Source organism: Muscardinus avellanarius, assembly GCF_963383645.1.
Source record: "Muscardinus avellanarius genome assembly, chromosome: 20".
Lineage (NCBI taxonomy): Eukaryota > Metazoa > Chordata > Mammalia > Rodentia > Gliridae > Muscardinus > Muscardinus avellanarius.
This window is the reverse complement of record NC_137806.1, coordinates 8,171,306-8,192,126: the sequence shown is the minus strand read 5'-3', so window position 1 is coordinate 8,192,126 and position 20,821 is coordinate 8,171,306. Positions and strand designations below refer to the sequence as shown.

Genomic DNA, 20,821 nt, shown 5'->3' with positions numbered 1-20,821 from the left:
TTTTTACAGTTGAGTGGCATAAGGTAATATTCCACTCATTTCTTAGGAAATGAACCATATCTACGGAAATATAACTTTGACAATTAAATCATATCAATTAGAAGCATGTTCCAAGGACTTATGCCAATCAAAAATTATGAAATGGGTGTATCACCTGATACCCGAAGGAAAAAAAAACTGTAGGAACCTGTTTACCTTGGCGATGTGTCATGTTGTAATAAACTGTTAATGCGGTTGACTATCCAGCTAAAGAGACGGCCGTATAACGTTTTGGCCATGGCGTCTCTGACGTCGGAAGCTTTTTCGACGGTGTTGGGTCGGATGATGGTTTCTCCCCTGGTGATCACACAGTGTGAGGTGAGCGCTTCTTGTAGCTCGTCCGCCTGAATGCACAGCAAAGAGGCAGCTGTTAAAAAAGAGAGAGAGATGTTTCAAGGAGCAACGGCAACAAGACCACCTCCAGAACATGGAAATGGCTTAATTCTCTTCCTCGGGTGGCTCCCAGGGAACATACAGAGGTTTTGTCATGTGAAAGTAAGTTACTGTCCAACACTAGTCCTGGGTCTTTCCTGGATGATCTTTTCTCTCCGAATCTTCCCCAGTCCAGCGGTGGCTGTTGTGTGACACGCCACCACCCACACCCAACTGGTCCACAGAGGGGACAGCGACACGAGCGGCTGGTCACTGATGTCCAGCATAACCTCATGAGTGATGCTAAAGAGTTTAAGAGCACAGCGAAGCCGGGCGAGGTGATGCAGGCGTGTGGTCCCAGTACTTGGGAAGTTGAGACAGGAGGATCACAGGTTCCAGGTGAGCCTTAGCAACATAGTGAGGCCCTGTTTAAATGATAAATAAATACGCTAATAAATGCATAACTAAATAAGTAAATAAAGGCTGGGGGTTTAGCTCAGAAGTAAAATGCCCCTGGGTTCCATCCACATTATCTAAACAAACAAACAAACAAATAAATACAAAAGCACAGTGAGCTAATTTGGTGAGTTTTGAGATCATCATTATTATACAATTATTTTTGAAATGTAAGAGTTAATCGGAAGGCTACTTAGACTTTGGGAGTATACATAAACAAGTAGATCTGAACTATGTTCCGTAACATACAGCTGAAAGAGCATATACTTTCTAATATTGAGATTTATGTATTTCTTGTCATCATTTCTTTTAGTTTCGGATTTACTCAATTTTGTAAAAACTTGATGCCTGTGCTGAAGATGTGGCTTAGAGGTGAGCACAATTCCATAGGTTGCAGAGGACCCTGGGTTCAATTCCCAGAACTATAAAATAAAGGAAAACAAATGTTTGATGCCTGAATTTCATGGAGAATTTTAAATCGGTAACATTTAAATTCAGCGAACACAATTCATTTCTAAATCTAATAAAAAATCTTTAACCAAAATTACTGCATGACAGATAAGCTACTTTTTCAAATCAGTTGTTCTCTTTTAAGAATATTTTTAAGCCAGGCATAGTGGCACACACCTGTAATCCCAGTACTTGGGACTCTGAGACAGGAAGATTGCAAGATTGAGGGCTGCCTCAGCAAGTACTGAGACTCTCATTAACCTAGAGAACCTGTTCCAAAATTAATAAAAATAGGGCTAGGCTTTAGCTACAGGTAAAATGACCCTAAATTCAATCCTCGGTACTATAAATAAATACATACATATATATATATATATATTCTTTTTAATTTACTTTTAGCTATTTTGACAAGACATTTCTTGGTTACATGGCTAAAATTTATTGAACTCTATCTTGAACAAAATGTTTTTTTCATATTGTAGGAATTACCTAAGCTCACTGCAGATATTCTACCTTCAAAGTTAATTCTCTTTATTTCTTTCCTTCTAGGCCTGTTTTTCCTTCTATGGCCATTCTTATGCACAAATATTTCACCTTAATATAAAATTTTGAGTATTTCCCGTTTTGTTGAATATTGCTTACAAACATGATTTTAATGTGCTGCATAACTTTGTGGCATATATCATATCAATAATATATCAATTATTTTTAAATTTCTGGGTGTTAGAGGTGTTTCTATGCATTACCAATGATCAAAAACATTGGGTAAATATTTGGGGCATAAATACTTGCCTACAGCAGTTGGTTCAAATTTTATAAACATATTTAAGCTTTTGTCATATATGACTTAACCACTTTCCAAAAACTGAACCAATTACACTCCTAATTAGCCATATAAAAAACCAAAACTTCAACACAATTTCAGGCTACCAGGGATTGCCATTTAAAACAAATAGCCATTTTGAAAGGCAAAATATGACATTTTTCTGTCATTTTATTTTATTGTTGTTTGGCAATTTATTTTTATTTTGTTTTAAAAGGGCAGCATTTCTCATTTGTAGGCAGGGATTACAGAAAAGATAAACCTTCCACAGTTAAGTGTCAAGCCATCGGCTTTCAATACTATTGTGATCCGTTAATAAACATGACAAAGAAGCCGAGCACAGCGGTGCATGCCTGCCATCCCAGCACTTGGGAGGCTGAGACAGGAGGATCACAGGTTGAAGGCTAGCTTCAGCAACCTAGCAAGACCCTTGGCAGTTCAGTTATACTTTGTTTAAAAACTAAAAAATTCACCGGGCGTGGTGGCGCACGCTTGTAATCCCTGCACTTGGAAGGCAGAGACAGGAGGATCGCGCAGGTTCGAAGCCAGCTGTGCTGGCTTAAGAGACCCTGTTTCCAAATAAAAATATAAAAATATATCTGGGAGTATAGCCCAGAGGTAAAAGGGCTTCCAGGAACCCCAGTACCACCCAAAAAAATTCTGTAGCTCAGAAGCAGAATGCTCCTGGATTCAATCTGCAGTATGAAAAAAAAATTGTTTTTAATTGATTTCTAGTGAACACTTTCTTCTTTCATATTTTAATTTATGATTTGTGGTTCTTATAAATCATGTTCTTAACATTGATATGTCCATCTTTTTCCCAATCAATTTATTAGAGTTTTTTTTTATAACTTAAAGAGAATAACGTTTTAATTTATTTGTGGCAAATATTTTGTCACATTTTTATTTGTATTAAAATTTTCTTTATGTTTTCTTTGTTTATTATAAAAGAGCATTAGCTTTTATGTAGTCAAATATCTACTTTTTAAGAAAATCATTCTGGTTTTTGATTTTCTGAACAGAAATTCTTTCAAGTCCTTTCTCAGAATTACATAAACGCATTTTGTGCTTACATGATTTTTTTTGCATTTAAATTTATATTCACATACACTTAGAATTCGCTTTCGTATGTTCGAGAAGGATTCAAAATCCCCTTCTCCCAAATGCTTAGCCAGTTGGCGATCCCTGCAACACCGATTCCCTGCCGACTGGTGATGTCCTTCGGGGCAATGTCGGATGGTTTCTGAGCTGCCTCGCTTTGGTCTGCATGCCTATTTCTGTTTCCATATCGCCCTCTCATCCGACATATTGCTACAAGTGCCCACTACACGCCAGGAGTTTTACCCAGGGACGTAGAGCTAAGTACAGAACTTGGAAAACGAAGTTCCCGTCTTGATGGGCTTCATCCAGAAGGAATGGGAAGATAATCAAGACACTTAAGTGAGAAGAGAGAAGGAGGAGGAGGAGAGGGATGAGCAGTGGGAGGGAAGAGAGGGAGGGAGCGAGTAGGAGGGAGAAGGCAGAGGAGGAGAGGAGGAGGAGAGGGAGATCGAGAGAGAGACCCTTAGATGTCTGGACGAACTGCGTCAAACCACGTGGAAAAGATCAGCTCTTGACGCGGACTGCACAACTGGGGGCACTTAGTTCAGGCAACAGGTGATGTTGACTTGGACAAGATAGAGAAGACGATGATAAATGGAAGTAAGATAAAGAAAATAAATAAATAAAACAATAAAAATAAATAAAAGTCAGCTTTGAGAGATATTTACAGGAAGGAATGGACAGAACTAAGTGCCCCGACAACTGAAAGCGTGCGTCTTTGAAACCACCTGTGAACCTGGCTTTGCGTTTGCTGATAAATCCTTTTAACTATAAGTCATTTTAATGTCAACTAGTAAAATTTCTTTTCTCCATAGGTGGCTATTCAGAAAATGGTTCAATTAGTTTTAAATATCTTCATATTAATATTAACCTTTTGTGACCTATATGAATCTCCTGCTATACAGAAATGCATATTCTCAATCACCAGAATCACTTTTAATATGGTTGCTTCTAAGTGTATTTCTTTTTTAGTACTGGACATGGAACCCAGGGGCGTTCTACTTCTGAATTATACCCTTAGTCCTATTTTTGTTCTTTATTTTGAAACAGGATCTCAATAGGTTGGGGAAGGCCTCACTAAGTAGCTGAGGTTGGCCAGGAGTTTGTGATTCTCCTGTCTCACCCTCCCAAGTACTGGGATTACAAGCATATGCCATCACACCTGGCTTCAAAGTGTATTCTTATCTATGGCTGTTATGATTTAGATTTTTTTACTTTTCATTTTTAGTGATAATGGAGCTTGAACCCAGGGGAATTCTACCGCTGAGCTTCATCCCCAGCTCCGTCTTGTTTTTTTTTTGTTGTTTTTTTGTTGTTGAAACAAGGTCTCACTAACTTGCTAAGATTGGCCAGGAACCTGGAATTCTCCTGCCTCAGCCTTTCATTTGCTGGGATTACAAGTGTGAGACACCATGTCTGGATTTTTTTAGATCTTAAATTCCCCCAAAATGTCCCCAAAGGATCTTAAATTCCCATCACAGTCCTGGTCACAGCCTGTGGTGTACTGGGAGGTGGTGGAACCTTTTGTGGGTCCTAGTGGGAGGAAGTTAGGTCATGGGGGTTTGCTCTGGAAGGGGACAGTGGGACCCCAACTCCCGATCTCTCCCTCCTTTGCTTGCCAGCCATGGTGAGGGGAGCGGCCTTGTCCACCACATTCTCCCTGCTATTATGTCCTGCCTCACTGTGTCCCCAAGGCAGTGAACCAAGCGTGGTCATGGCCCAAACCTCTGAAACTTGAGCCAAAATGAAACATTCCCTCAAGACGATGTGGCCAGGTATTTGCCACATCAGCCCGCCAGCTGATGCACAGTAGCTGCATCATTTAAGTGAGCGTGGTAACTCTTCTAACCGTGGTCAGATTAGAAGAGTGAGACCGGGTGTGGTGGCGCATGCTTGTAATCCCAGTACTTGAGAGGCTGAGACAGGAGGATTGCGCATGCCTGTAATCCCAGTACTTGAGAGGCTGAGACAGGAGGATTGCGCATGCCTGTAATCCCAGTATTTGGGAGGCTGAGACAAGAAGATCCTTGAAGGTTCAAGACCAGACTCTGTAACTTAGTGAGATCCCATTAAAAAAAAAAAAAGTGCTGAGGATGTAGACCAGAGGTAGAATGCCGCTGAGTTCAATCCTGAGTACCCCATCCCCAATACAGAATTATGGGGATATATGCTAGTGTTACAAATGAAAGAATATGTTATAATCTAAGTAGAAAGACAGCCATGCCACTGGAGGTAACAGTGGGATTCCTTAAATTCACCAGCTTCTGCTCTGAGGAGAAAATACGATTTGGAGCAAGTACCGTGATGTGTCTCTATTGCATGGTAATGACAGAAAAATTAATTAACCCAGGATAAATTCATTCTGTAAGGAAGCATACAGGTTTTCTTTTAAATTGATCAACTTAAACCTGTAAGATAACAACTTCAATTTTTTCATATTAGTTAATTAAATTTTAGCTATATTTTCTGTTTTCACATTAAAATGGAAGCAGCCCTTAACCGAATCAATAAAAGCCTAGTCTTTGGAAATGTCTTTTACAAAACTAATCAGTTTGCATGCATGAAGATTTTATTTATTTATTTATTTATTTATTTATTTTTATGAAGATTTGTTTTAAATAGCGGACTTTGAGTTTCATTTTTTACACATCGAATCTGAACATTCTCCCAAAGACTCTGTACACGTCCAGTCTCTTGGAATTATCGTTACGTGACAGGTACAGCTTAAGACTTGAGGGTTCAATTTTGAATGGAAGATAATGAAACTCACAGTTCTCCAGGGCCGTGTGATTGTAAATGTAGCTCTTGTCAATCTGATGTTCAGTTGCCACAGATGAAAACTCAATATTGCCCACATTCAAGATCGCAGCGAGGACACTGTAGACACTTCCAAGTTGCTGAAACACATCGTAGAAACGTTAGCACTGTTCTCCTGACTCCAGCAAGGTGGCAACTACGGCAGGAGATGGCTGGGGAAGCAGCCTGGGGGACAAGCGTAAGGTCACTGCACCGGCCATCTTGTCCAATAAGAGATGCGAGTAGACAAGGAGTCCTGCAGGTCGGCTGCACTGGTTAGTTATTAACTCTACAGGCGAGATCAGCGCCTCTTATTCAGTGAGTGCTTAAAACATTTTCTGGGTGAAAATATAAATATAACATAGAAGCTGGGTGTTGTGGTGCACACCTGTAATTCCAGTACTTGAGAGGCTGAGACAGGAGGAATGTAGGTTTGAGGCCAGCCTCAGCAACTTAGCAAGGCCCTGGTAACTAACTTAGTGAGACTCTGTTTGAAAAACAAAAACAGGTCTGGTGGTATATAGCTCAGGGGTAGAATGCCCCTCAATTCAATCTTCAGTACTCCCCCTCCCCCCAAATAAAAGAAATGAGGAGAATTCTTCAGAGTAACTAGACTATTCATTGGGCTCTGGACAGATCTATTCATGTGAAAGTTCAGCATTTTGTGTGGTTATTACTAGACATCTTAAAAGTGAAGCTATGTGTGCATTTTTAGTACAGTGAAGGAAAAAAATCCCAGCATTCCAATCAATGTATGTATGTGGTATAAGTATATGTTGACAACTTTGGATTACTGCCTAGAGTTTACAGTTAGTTATCACTTCTTTAACCTGAATTCTTAAGTACATTGAATATATATATTCAGAAACATGTATACACATGTAAGTCCTTTATACTTTTTCAAGTCAATGAATTTATTCTAACTAAGCTCTTATAGTTAGCAAAAATAATTATCTATTTTATGTCTAGTTTAATTTAAAAATGTAAATTTTTCTGATATGGGGTGCTATTAATATGAGAATGAAACTCTGAGGCTGAAACTGTAGAAAACCATGCGGCCATCATAAAGAAGAAAGAATGACTGGATCTAAGCTGGGTGCGTTGGCGCCTGCTTCTAATTCCAGTACTTGGGAGGCTGAGACAGGAGGATCACAGGTTTGCAGCCAGCCTCAGGAACTTAGTTTCAAAATAAAAAATAAAATAGGGTTGAAGGTATAGCTCAGAGGTAGAATGCTCCTGGCTTCAATCCCTAGTAACACACACACACACACACACACACACACACACACACACCACACTGGATGGTTGAATTCAGTCACATAGTGGTTTGTTTTGTATATGTGGTGTCAAATCCTACTTACTGGAATCTGCACAAAAACTGTTCAAAGAGGCTGTGATGGTATTTGAGTGGGAGCAACAGCTGAAGGAGCCCAGAGAAGCGTGTGTGAGTCACTGGGTTGGACTAGATACCAGCTGCAGGGCAGAGCCTGGGACTCCCATCAGCAGAGAGGAGAGAGCAGAGGCGAGCCACGATCTAGATCTGTGGCTGGAATTAAATTGCTCTAGAACAGTGGGGGCTCTAGAACTGGTGGGTTGGGGAGGGAGGGATGATTCTGCCTCCAGGGGTCACTCAGCAAAGTCTGGAGGCATCTGACAAGCCAGGTTATCATAAATGGGCGTGGAGTGCTACTGACCACTAGTGGGTAGAGGTCAGGGATGCTGTTAAACAAACACCCAACATTGCATGGAAGAGACCACAGCAAAACATTGTCTGGCCCTAAATATGCCTGAGGTTGAGGAACTGCCATAGAAACAAGCAGGATCGCTGGGTGTGGTGGCGCACGCTTGTAATCCTGTGCTTGGGAGGCTGAGGCAGGAGGATCGCACAGGTTCGAAACCAGCCTCAGCTACTAAGTGAGACCCTGTTTCCAAATAAAATAGAAAATAGGTCTGAGAGTATAGCTCAGAGGTAGAAAGTCCCTGGGTTCCGCCCCCAGAACCACACACAAAAAAGGGGGGATCTTATTTGAAAATGGGGCCACTGTGGATGGAATTAAGAAGAGGTCATGCTGGAGAAGAGTGAGGCTCTACGTCAATGTGAGCCATACAGTCATGTGAAGAGATGGATATGCGGGAGAGCGCCACCTGGAGGTGGCTGAAGGCAGCAACCAGCATGAGGTACCCGCAGTACAAAGAGCAACGACAGCCAGAACTGCCAGGAGAAGCAAAGAACAGACTCCATCACAGCTCCCCAGAGGAGCCGCCGACATCTTCATCTTGGATTTCCAGTTTCCTGTACTGTGAGTGGTGCATTTCTGGTGTTTAAACCATTCTCTTTGTGGCAGTTTGTTATAGCAACCCTAGTAAACCAACACAATATTGATTTGTTGTTGTTGTTAAATATATAAATAATATATATGATTTTGGATAATGGATAATTAATACATTTATTCTGAAATGTCTGACACTTTTAAGAAAATATTGGAGACATAGTAAATAATCTATTTGTCTTGTGACTTGAATTTACATGCCTACTTGATATTACACTTATGCTTTCAATTTGAAAGTATAACATAATTTGATTGCAAGTTGCATTTGAATGTGTAAATATAACGCAATTTACTGTCTTACTAATATTGAATCATGAGGTTTCTAGGGCAAATAGGCCTAAGTGCTTAAGAAGATTTAGTTACATGGATAGAAAGTGTAGAAAGTGCTAATCAGTCATGTAAGCCAGCTCTCTCAGTCATTTTGAGTGAAAGACTGAGATCTGTACATTTTTAAATATCTTTGGATGTTTAAAAGAACTTAATAAATTATGTTTGCCTGGGGCAATTTTAAGTCATATTTGTGAGTTAAGTGAACAAAGAATTGAAAAAGTTACTTCTATTCTTACATCAAGATGGTTAGACTTAGCTGGGCACAGTGGGGCATGCTTGTGATCCTAGTACTTGGGAAGCTGAGATAGGAGGATCGCAGGTTTGTGCCCAGCCTCAGCTATTTAATGAGACTCTTCGCTCTTTAGTGAGGCCCTGCACAACTTAGTGAGACCTTGCTTTAAAAAAAAAAAAAAAAAAGATTTAAAAGCCGAGAGTGGTGGCACACACTTGTAATCCCAGCATTCAGGAGCCTGAGACCGGAGGATCACAGTTCCTGGCCAGCCTCAGCTACTTAGTGAGGCCCCTTGCAACTCAGTGAAACCCAGTTTCAAAATAAAGAATAAAAAAATAGGTAGGATGCCCCTGGGTTCCACCCCCAGTACCGCAAAAATAAATAAATAAATAAATAAATAAATAAATAAATAAAATAGGGCTGGGGGTATAGCTCAGAGGTAGAATGCCCCTGGGTTCAATCCCCAGTACTGCAAAAGAGAAAAAGATTGTTAAATTTACTCATTGAATAAAAAGATGTGTAAGCAAGCAGAATAGAAGCTCAAGGAAAAAGCTAAGTACTTGGTTTCAGAGTAATTAATATACTGAATTAAGTAAACAGAAGTGACTGTCGATAGCCCTCTCTGGGCACAAACACGCCTTCTTGAACATCAAAAACAACAGCCAGGTGAACAGCCTGGTACTTTGCTTTGTGTTTGTTTTTCCGGACCAAGGTCACGTCTAGACTCACACACATGATTAGTGCACACACTCGCCTCTGGAGTTGTGTTCTGGGCCAGTCTCCTTGCCTCTGGTCTTGCCTTTCCCCAGTTCATCTTCCACACGGATCTCAGAGAGATCTTTCTAGTGGGAAAATCAGGTCATCTGTGTCTCCAATTATAACCCTTCAGTGGGCCCTGTTCCCTTGGGGCTAAAGTTCCAGCTCCTCGTCAAGGCAGGCCTCTCTCTCTCTCTCTCTCTCTCTCTCTCTCTCTCTCTCTCTCTCTCTCTCTCTCTCTCTCTCTTCTCATTTCCAGCTACTGTTATTTCACATTTTCTGCGAGCCAGACTCTTTGTGGGCTCCCAGGATCCCTACCCTTGTGCCCATGCTGCAGTTCTGGCTGTTCTTTTTCCATTCTTCACACATACCATCTCCAAAACGTTCACTGATCAACCCCAGGCTTCGTGTTTCTGTAACATTTTGTCTTCCATCACAGGACTAACTTCATTTTCCTGAAATTCTGCAATGGTGTTTTATGTCTCTCTCTCCTATCGCATTATAAACTCATTGAGGATACAGACCGTGACTAGTCTTGAATGTCTGGCGCAGGGCCTGGTACACAGCTGGTACTTAATATATGCCTGTCAAACTGTTGTGTCTTATGTCAGTCAAGTGACAGTAAAATTTCCTCCACCTTCAAAATAGAGTCTTTCCGTTATTTGTCTCATATGAAATGAGACACCGCTATAAACCTCTTAATTTGTGTCCCACAGTCTCTGTCTTCCTCAGAACTTTTTGAAAATTTCCTTTCCTTTTTTTTCTTCCTTCCTTTATTTCTTTTTTTCTTTTTTTGTTTGTGGTACTGGGGATTGAACCCAGGGGCATTCTGCCTCCAAGCTACAACCACACAGTCCTTTCTTGATTTTATTTTGAAACAGGGTCTCACAAGATGGCCGAGACATTGTCCTTGAAACTGCAATCCTCCTGACTCAGCCTCCCATGTACCGAGATTAAAGGCATGCACCACCACACCAGGCTAGAATTTCTTTTAATCTAAATGTCCCTTTATTCTGGTCTCAGGTTTGCAACCTGTGTCAGTAGTTAGATTTTATGAGAACATCGAAATAGTATGAAACCAAGTTGCTTTCTTCCAAAAGCCAATAAACTCTTCAGAATGGCAAGCCATGAGAGGCATGATGCCCCTCTCTCTGATGTTGTTTTGGGAATGGAAGCTACAGCAGGATCTGAGGAAACGGAAGGTGGAATTCTGTGACTGACATCTGCAGTGGTTGGTATGTGAGCGATAAGACATTCTCTCTGCAAATCCTCAAAGCAATGGACTCACATGAACAATCTGCAGAGGGTAGACCGAAATTAAACGGCCCTCAGCTTTACCCATCAGATCACAGGCAGTGAGTGTTGAACCTAATGCAGAAATGAACTATCCCTCTCCTCTCCTTCTACTGGTAAAGAAACGTAGACCACGAGGTTTAGTTCCTGGTCTAAAGACACACAGCCAGAAACAAGCAGGGCCAATGACTGTAACCCACGGACTTTGATTCCCTAGTACAGAACTATTTTTATCACACCAAGTTCCTCCTTGGTTCTAGCATTCTGCCAAGTCCTCAATGTCAGCTGACTCACAATATTCTAGAACTGGAACTCTTTTTATGCTTCTAAAGTGAAAACAACAACTAGGTATCATATTATTGCTTTAAAATTATTAGTAACTCATGGGGCCAGAGAGCTGGTCTAAGGGAAGGGAAGGGGAAACACGGAGGTTCATTGATGGAAATACTGCCATTGATCGACGACATGTACGTAAGTGATTATACCAGCATCAATCTCAGTGCTCTGTAAGATGAAGGAGGAAACGGGGGGACCCCAAGCGACCTGTGCATGCATGATTGTCAACATTGTCAACATCGTTACATTATGATGTGAAATTATAATGCACCAAGAAAAGTACATTATTAAAAATTATTAAGTGATTAAAATAGACATGCATACTCCTCCTGACCTGACCAAAAATTATTATTTATTTTTCTATGTATTGTGATACTGGAGATTGAACCCAGAGATGTTTTCCCTCTAAGATATACCCTCAGCTCTTTATTTTTATTTTTGTTTTGAAACAGGGTCACACTAGGTTGCTAAGAGTCTCCTTAAGTTGTCGAGCTTGGTCTCAAACCTGTCTCAGACTCCTAAGTACTGGGATTACAACACATACGCTACCATGCCTGACATAAAAAATGAGGTGATACAATTTCATGGGAATTTAATGCTTTGTGTGATTCTTTAAACTATTTAATTTCTTTTACAAGTACTATTTGGTCCTAACTGATAATGTAAAAAAACATGCCAGGTTGTGATTTTACACTAGCATATAAAATGTAAGCAATATTAAAGCAAAAAAAAAAAAGGGCATTCTCACCCTAGACGTGAGACACGTGAGTCTTGCAAAGCAAGGCAAAAATTCCTGCCATGATGTGGTCTAAATGGTGTGCTAAAAATGGTCTCTGAATGAGTTGAATCACCAAACTGCTAATCACTTATTTTAAAGCGCTGGCAGGAAAATGGTTTAGGAAATCACATGTCATAAAAGTTCTAGAGTTTTCCGATTCATGCTATTTTTAGAGAATTTCTAATTTTGATTTGCCTGTCATTCCTTGGGAGCATGCTGAAACCCAAGTGACACACGTATTTGTAGTCCCCGGGATGGTTTAAAGGGACACAGACACCCTGTGGGTGCCGACAACCCCCAAGAGAGGAAGGTGGAGAGAGAGTGAAACAGACTCCATGCTGGAGAATCAGGGAAACTCTATGCAGGGAACTGAGAGGGCACTGAGCTGGAGGACATGAAAATTCTACTTCACTTGATATTGAAAGTCTCGTTCTTCCAAAATGGATTTGAAACAGCCACTGACAAAGCACAGACCAAAGAAACCAGAAAGACAGCACAAAAACTCAGGACTGGAGCAGAAAGGAAATACACACACCTACTGTTTCATCCTACTGTCTCCAAAGCAGGCCAGTCTGCCCTGTTACCTCGCAGAGTCTGCTGGAGATGGGAGTCCACCTCATGCTAGGAAGGTCATCCTGACTGGAAAAAATGTCCTCAAAAATACCTAACGGTGGTGATACCTCAGAACCAGAACCAGATGCCACAGTCTCCTTTGTCCTAAGCTGCGTGTTTACACATTCAATAAATTTAGGCTTAAATTCGGAGCCCGTGGTGTGAAACAAATGAATTAAGTTCATTGGTAGTTGCTAACTGCAGAACTGGTTTCACTGCAGTGTTACTAAACATTGTTCTACCAAGAAAGAGAAAGCAGTTGAGCCAGATACAGGGGAAACATTGCCTCTACTGAGTGGAACTCGGAAATAAACAAACCAATTAAAAATGACTCCTTGCTTCCAAGATAGCAGCCTGTGGCGGAGTGGATTAGTGAGAAGCAGATTTACTTTTGTAGGGGAGACAACTGCAGACAGACCCAGACCCTGGTCACAGGCAGGGGCTGCATTAAGTGATGTGCAGCATCCTTGCAGTTTAGAGGATGTAGTACCCTGAGATCCAGTTAGCTTCTGTTTTCCCCTAACCAGGCTTCCAACAGTCCCAAAGGATCATCCTTTCCTAGCGCTGATCTCATGACCAAAGAGCGAGGAAAAGCATAGATACTGCTCTTTCCTCTGTTAATGCATGCCAAATAATCTGGCCATGTTCTAAAAGCCAGGCTACCCTGGGTGCCTAAATAAGCTTGTGTCTACAGGCGAAGCTATGGGGGAGTGAGGACTAGGTTGGGGAAAGGCTAGAAGGGGGACATGATAAAGGAAGAGGGGAAAGCAGGTTTGAATTTTGGCACAAAGGAGCAAGAAAAAGACGCAGTTAGTTGGGGTGGGGCGGTGTGACGGTTACATGGATGCCTCTGTCAACATTCTCACACTTGTAATCCAAGACACCTGACCACAAAACTTAAAGAAAGGAAAGTTTATTTGCTCACAGTTTTTGGAGATTTCAGGGGTTCAGGACAAGTGTTTGCAGAGCTCAGGTCAAAGTGGAGGGAGAACACACGTCTTGGAGGTACCAGATAATCCCCAAGGCTACACCCTAGGACATCTCCTTAGCAAACAAGCCCTGCTTTCAACACTGCTACCTTGTCTCCAGGAAGGCTAGGGGGTATTATCAATTCAAACCATTACAGCTGACTAACATTAGGGCGGCCAGAGCAGCCACTATATTATTTTTACCTTGGACACAGCTGACATTGGATGTACATTGTGCTGAAACACCAGGGGAAGATATGATCTTGGTCCCCAAGCCAGAATAAGAGCAGCAGATTCAAGGGGTCGCCTATAATGCCGTAAGAGTGGGACAAAGTTTGGAAGGGAGTGGCATGTGGCTAATTGTTGGGTGTGTTCTGTGGTTCCCCCACAGTCTTCAGGGACCTGGGGGGGGCTCATTTCACCTCCATAGGGCTGAAATTCAATTGCTCTGTGCCGAGGAGTTTCTCTCTCAGAGGTATTATAGTCATCACAAATACACAAATGCATTCATACACTAGTAATGCAAAAATCTGTTTCCCCAAATGTATCAGATTTGTTTCTTATTCCTGATGCTACAGTTCAGACCTTGTTCCCCAAAGGTACTCAGGTAAGGTCGAAGGCACAGATGTCTGCACAGTAGGATGCCCAGCCCCAGCCCTGCCGGCATGTACAAAAGCATGAGGTCTGCACAGAAAACCCCACATGCCTGGTGATCTCCTCACTGTCCAACTCCTACTCAGCCTCCTTTCCATCCCAGCTCTCAAGCACAGGGTGTTACTGGTTGAACACATTCTCCTGCCCTCAACATCCATTCAGCTGCCCTGCTCCCTGGAAAGGGGGAGGAAGAGAGAGAGAGAGAGAGAGAGAGAGAGAGAGAGAGAGAGACAGACAGACACTGACTATTAAGCAATACATTTCTGTTTCTAGTTTCATAACCTAAAAGCTATTTAATGCATCAACGGAAAGAAGGGCCCCAGACAGCTTCTTTATGCTAGAACCACACAGCCCTGGTGTTCCCAGACTGCAGCTGCAGTTTTGCGGTTACAGGTGGACAGCCTGAGCGGCCAGCCCAGAGCTCAGGGAAAAGGAGAATGCATTCTTCAAAAATGAAAATGGCTGAAAATACTGTATCATTTCTATTTTGGAAAACAGTATGAAGGATCCTCAGAAGAATGGGAATGAATCTACCATATGATCCAGCAATACCACTTCTGGGTATCTACCCAAAAGAATGGAAAACAAACGAATGCGTGTGTATCTATGTACACAGCTGCACAATTTACCATTACCAAACTATGGAACCAGCCAAGATGTCCATCAACAGATGAATGGATTACAAAACTATGAGATATGTACACAATGGAATTTTACTCAGTCATGAAGAAGAATAAAATCATGTCATTTACAGGGAAATGGATGGAACTGGAGAACATTATGCTAAGTGAGATTAGTCAGTCACAGAAAGTAAGAAGTTGGATGCTCTCCCTAATAAGCAGAAGCCAGGGAGAAAATGGGTCATAGGAGGAGCTCTAGATGAAGGAGATACTACAGATGGGCAAATAGGGTGACCTAACAGAGGGTGATGGAGGGGAGAAGCAAATTCCCTAATATACATGATGTGCATTAGTAAACATATCAAAACCAACCACTAAGCCCAACATGAGAAGGAGGGGTGGGGAGAAAATATGGTAGGAATTGGGGAAGGGCTAAATGAGTGATGTGTGCTTCTACCATCTTGTACACCATTAAGACGTATGACTACACGAAGGTGGTCAATTTGGAGCTTCTAAGCCAAAAGCCACTCAGCTTCAGCTTAGGACTTCCTGAGAGAACAGTGTTTGCCTAAGGATGTGCTCAACCTTGGCTGGCAATTAGATCTCTCTTGTTCTTATGATTCACACTGTTCTGAAGAAAGAGAACTCTTTGGAGGAAGTCATTGTAGTAATGTTTGCTATGGTCCCAAGAGGAGTTTATTCTCCCCAAATGGCTCTAGAAAGAGCCTTCTGGATCCCTCTCTGGCTTCTCAACCTGTCCCTACAACTAATTAATAAATGTGAAAACAGATCAGTGATGTTTATCAGAATTCAGGACAGGAGCTCTATATTTTGAGGCTATCAAATAAGCTAAGTAGGAAGAAGTCTCCCCATCAAATCTCAATTCCTCTTGTCTCAGGGGAAGGGCCACACTAGAACAGTTGACCCTAGAAGCTGGAGTGCTTTACTCTGCCATTTCTTTGACTCTGGCACATCAGATCACCCTAAATATTCATTGTTATAGGTACTGTCTGGTTTCCAAGTCAACAGAGACCAATTTAGAGCGATATTGATTTCTCATTTCTCCAGCTGGAGTAGCCAACTTGTCATATCATTATTTCACTTTCTTCCAGTCTTACAGAGATTGTACAAAGCAGAACCTTTCAAAGAGTTGCTATTAAGGGAAGTCTTAAGAATAACTGAAACTCCATTTAAATCAAGATTTTCTTGTTCTAGCTCATCTCAGGGTGGAGATGGACCACAGGAGATCTCTAAAACCTTGATGAAGAAACATTACACTCGATTCACCTAAATCTTTCTTGTAATTTAAGGACCTAATTTTTTTTTTTGATACTGGAGATTAAACCCTGGGGCACTCTACTTCTAAGATACATACCCAGCCCATTTTATTTTTTATTTTGAAACAAGGTCTCACTAAGTTACAGATGCTGGTCTAGAACCTGCAATTATCTTGTTCTCTGATGAAGGAGATACCTCTCAGGTACTCAGATTGCAGGCATGTACCACTATGCCTGGTCTTGGCCCTAATTTTGAATAAAAGAAAAGCCATTTATCTGTTCTTCATTCTCAACCAGTTGGCAGAAATTACCGATCACACTTCATTCCCTAGAGGCCAGGTCTTGAGATATCATTCCCTGGGCTTGTGTCCAGGATTACCAAGGAGGAGCCCAAAGCTTTCAAATACAAGGCAGAACTTGGAGGTCAACTGTTACCAGAGGAACAATGGCAGAAGTCCCATATTTGGAGAAAATATTCTAGCAGAAAACACTGATGTAGCTGGACATGGGGGATGCACATTTGTAATCTCAGTACTTGGGAGGCTGAGACAGGAGGATTGCAGGTTCACGGTCAGCCTCAGCTACTTAGTGAGGCCCTTGCAACTTAGTGAGACCCTATTTCAAAATAAAGAATAAAAAATCAGACAGGGTGTGGAGCACAGAGGTAGAATGCCCCGGGGTTCAATCCTCAGTACCACAAAAATACCCCACAAAAACAAACAAAAAACACTGCCATATACCAAGGACACTTATATCTTTAGAAATCTTACTTTTCTTTTTTCTTTTTTCTTTCTTTCTTTTTTTTTTTTTTTTTTGTGTGTGTGTGGTTCTGGGGTTCCTGGAAGCCCTTCTACCTCTGGGCGACATTCCCAGACCTATTTTTATATATTTTGTATTTTGGAAACAGGGTCTCTTAAGCCAGCAAGGCTGGTTTCGGACCAGCGTGCTCCTCCTGTCTCTGCCTCCCAAGCGCAGGGATTACAAGCGTGCGCCACCACGCCCGGCCTGAAATCTTACTTTTCAACAAGCAAATGGTTTATAGGACTAAATAACTACTGTTCATAGCCTTATATTTATTTATTTATTTATTTATTTATTTATTTATTTATTTATTTGGCACGGAGGTTCCTGGAAACCCTTCTACCTCCGGGCTACACTCCCAGACCTATTTTAATATTTTTTATTTGGAAACAGGGTTTCTTAAGCATGAGAGACTGGCTTCGAACCTGTGCGATCTTCCTGTCTCTGCCTCCCAAGAGCGGGGATTACAAACGTGCACCACCATGCCTGGCTCATAGCCCTATATTTTAGAAGGGAGTTGCTATAATTTGGATCTTGAATTTTCTCCAAAGTCCATGTGTTATAGGCCTGGTTGCTAGGGAAACTCCTGGGAATGAGAGCTAGTGGGGAAAGTCTTCAGGTCCCTGGCGCTGTATCCTTGAAGGGGACTGTGCAACTCTAGCTAGACCTTTCTCTCTCTCTCTTTGCTCCCTGGATTATGACTTAAGCAGCTTTTCTTCACCACAGGCTCAGAGCAATGGGCATCAGAGTGTAACGGCTCATGGACCCAAACCATCATAACTGTGAGCCAAAATAAACCTTTTCTCTTTATAAGTTACTTATCTCAGCTATTTCATTATAGTAATGGGGAGCTGACTAACACAAGAGTCAACAGCACCCTAAGAGGTTACAGAGTGATTAGGTCTAATCTTAATAACTTCACTGCACATATTTTGAATGAAATTTATAAAGCTTCACTTCCATCAGCATCTCTACATTTTATATTCTGCTAACATTTTCTAATTTTCTATTGTTTTTTCTTAAAAAAATTGTGCTTTATTTATTTATTTATTTTTAGTTTGAGCTTAGCAGAGATCTGATCTCAGTATACTTTTAAAGCCAACACATTAATTGTTTAAAGTGGCAGGGAGTCATTTATAAGGATTCAATGAGTGGTGTAGTACTTTCCTGAAAGGGTGCATCTAAAAGACTGGTTCACATTCAGAGTGAAGTGTTCTTTTATCACAGGATCTGAATCAGCAGAGAAAATAGTAAACCACTAAGAGCAGGTCAAAAGCTACTTTATAAGCCCTCAGGGGTCCCTGTTAAACAAGGTGGTTTGGTATAAAATTAAAACATACAACCTACAGGACAAAAAGACATTTTTATTACTCAGAGAGGCATTCACAGCCTTAAATGACTTCATTATTAGAAAACAAACAAATAGAGAAGCCAAGTGTTATAGTTAGATGTAAAATGTCCCCTGCAGAGCTTATGTGCTAATGTTTGGAGCTGATGTCATTGAGGCAGGAGGTTGTAATCCAGAGTGGATAAACCCACGGGAATGAATTTCTCCGGGTGTGGCCCAGGTTGGTGGGGTGAGGCTGGAGGAGGGCCCCTGAGGTGCGGCTTTGGAGATTAAGTGTGGTTCCTCCTCCCCCTGGTCTCTCTGGCTTCCGGCCTCCATGATAAGAGGAGCGCAGCCCATGTGGTCTCCCTCTCTCCTCCTCCTGCTGCCATGCCTGAGAGCCATGGTCCCTGGCCGCATGTGGACTGAACTCGGAACCATAAGAAAATAAATCTTGCCGGGCGTGGTGGTACACACTCGTAATCCCAGCATTTGGAGGCTGAGACAGGAGGATCGCAGTTCTCGGCCAGCCTCAGCTCCTTAGGCCCTCTGCAATTTAGTGAGACCCTGTTTCAAAATAAAGAATAAAAAATATGGCTGGGGGTGTAGCTCAGAGGTTGAATGCCCCTGGGTTCCATCCCCACTACTGCAAAAAAAAAAAAAAAAAGAGAGAGAGAAGAAAATAAATCTTTCCTGTATGTAATGTGGTCAGGTCTTTAATTATAGCTGTAATGCTGATGGAACACCAACTATTCTCCTGATGAAAAATAACAAGAGAAACCAAATGGCTACATTAATAAAAACATAAAATAAAATTGAAATCAATAATATAAATAATGAAAACATTATAGAATGTATAAATCCATCCAACTGTTTTTCTTTATGCTTGTATTTTATTTTATTTTATTTTATTTTATGTTATGTTATGTTATGTTATTTTATTTTATTGCAGTACTGGGGATTGAAGCCAGGGGCATTCTATTTCTGAGCTATGCCCCAAGACCTATTTTATTTTTTATTTTGAAATAGGGTCTCACTAAGTTACTAAGGCTGGCTTTGAACCTGTAATCTTCCTAGCTCAGCCTCCCAAGTACTGGGATTACGAGTATGTATCACCACATCTGGCTATGCTTTTTATTTTCTTCTTATTATTTTTTTAATTTTTATTTTTTTTGGTGGTACTGGGGTTCCTGGAAGCCCTTCTACCTCTGGGCTACACTCCCAGATCTATTTTATATATTTTTAAAAATTTGGAAACAGGGTCTCTTAAGCCAGCGAGGCTGGCTCCGAACCAGCTCGATCCTCCTGTCTCCGCCTCCCAATTTGGGGATTACAAGCGTGCGCCACCATGCCCAGCGTTATGCTTTTTATTTTTAGCAACTGAAAACCCTTTTGGGGGAGAGAGAGAGAGAGAGAGAGAGAGAGAGAGAGAGAGAGAGAGAGATAGATAGATATCAAGTGCAAAAGCCCAAGATACAAAATAAATTAAAAAATTAGAAGAAAATTAAGCAAGCCAATCTATGGCCTCAAATTTGATGATTACTGTTATTCAGATACCCCAAAAAGAAAAAAAATGTGAACAGATAATGATTGTAGGAGAATAACATAGGTGATAAAAAGTCTCAATATCAAAGGTCCTGGGACAGACGCTACGTGAAAGCTCTCCACACCGTGCCTGCGTGTACTGACCACTCAGCAGTGCTGAGTCTACCACGAGTGGTGACGAAGAGCTCGCTGAGGCGGCTCCTGCGTCGCGCTCCTGCTTACCTCCATCGTGAAGCCTATGACTTTGAAACACTGCTCAATCGATTCAAACTGGGATTTATAGAAACCATTGTTCATCAAGTCCTGTACTGTTCGGAGTTGGTCGTTTTGCAGGTACCTAAAAGATAGTATGAAAGGAAGGTTAAAAATCGAAAATTAAGTGGAAGCGCTACTTTTGAAAGCACAAGGTAGTGGATTACCTGGGAGGCTTATTTTCGGGCAATTTGTAAAGGGCCAGTTTCTTCTTTCCAGCTAAACCGGCATAAATGTAGTAAAATACATGAAAATTTTTTTCTCCGCTGAAAAAAATAAGACATTTTTCAGTAGGTGTGTCTCGTAAGCATATCTGTGGATTACTTAGCAATCCAGTTGTTAAAACAAAAACAACTTTGAGCGCATACATGGACGTCCCTGAACAGCATCTTGGTTTTCTCGCTGTTACCATTGTCATCATTGCCAACCATCTCTGTCATTAAACTCCAGACACAGCGATAAACGCAGGATAGGACCCGCTCTGTCTTGTATGAGTGGCCTATGACCTTGTTCTAGGCACAGGGATGCAACAAGGCTCTCCCATCTTGGAGTTTACTTGTCAGTGGCAACAGACAGGAAAAGAGACAAACAGTTGACCTACCGGGCCAGCTCGTGCTACGCGTCTCCGGGGCCCTCCGTGACTCCTTGCAGGAGGCCTGGCTTCCCCACTGTA

The 20,821-nt window shown here is 41.5% G+C and overlaps 1 protein-coding gene across 1 annotated transcript in view; it reads right to left on the bottom strand.

Annotated features, from left to right (window-relative positions):
* The window catches only part of MYO3A (myosin IIIA), a gene marked incomplete at both ends in the record, with an annotated part of 172,565 nt that overhangs the window by 72,716 nt on the left and 79,028 nt on the right, over positions 1–20,821 (bottom strand). The window contains 4 exons of the mRNA XM_080717187.1: positions 196–406; positions 6,012–6,138; positions 20,119–20,233; positions 20,316–20,414. Coding sequence (XP_080573313.1) covers positions 196–406; positions 6,012–6,138; positions 20,119–20,233; positions 20,316–20,414 — 552 coding nt within the window. The remainder of the gene's footprint in view (positions 1–195; positions 407–6,011; positions 6,139–20,118; positions 20,234–20,315; positions 20,415–20,821) is intronic.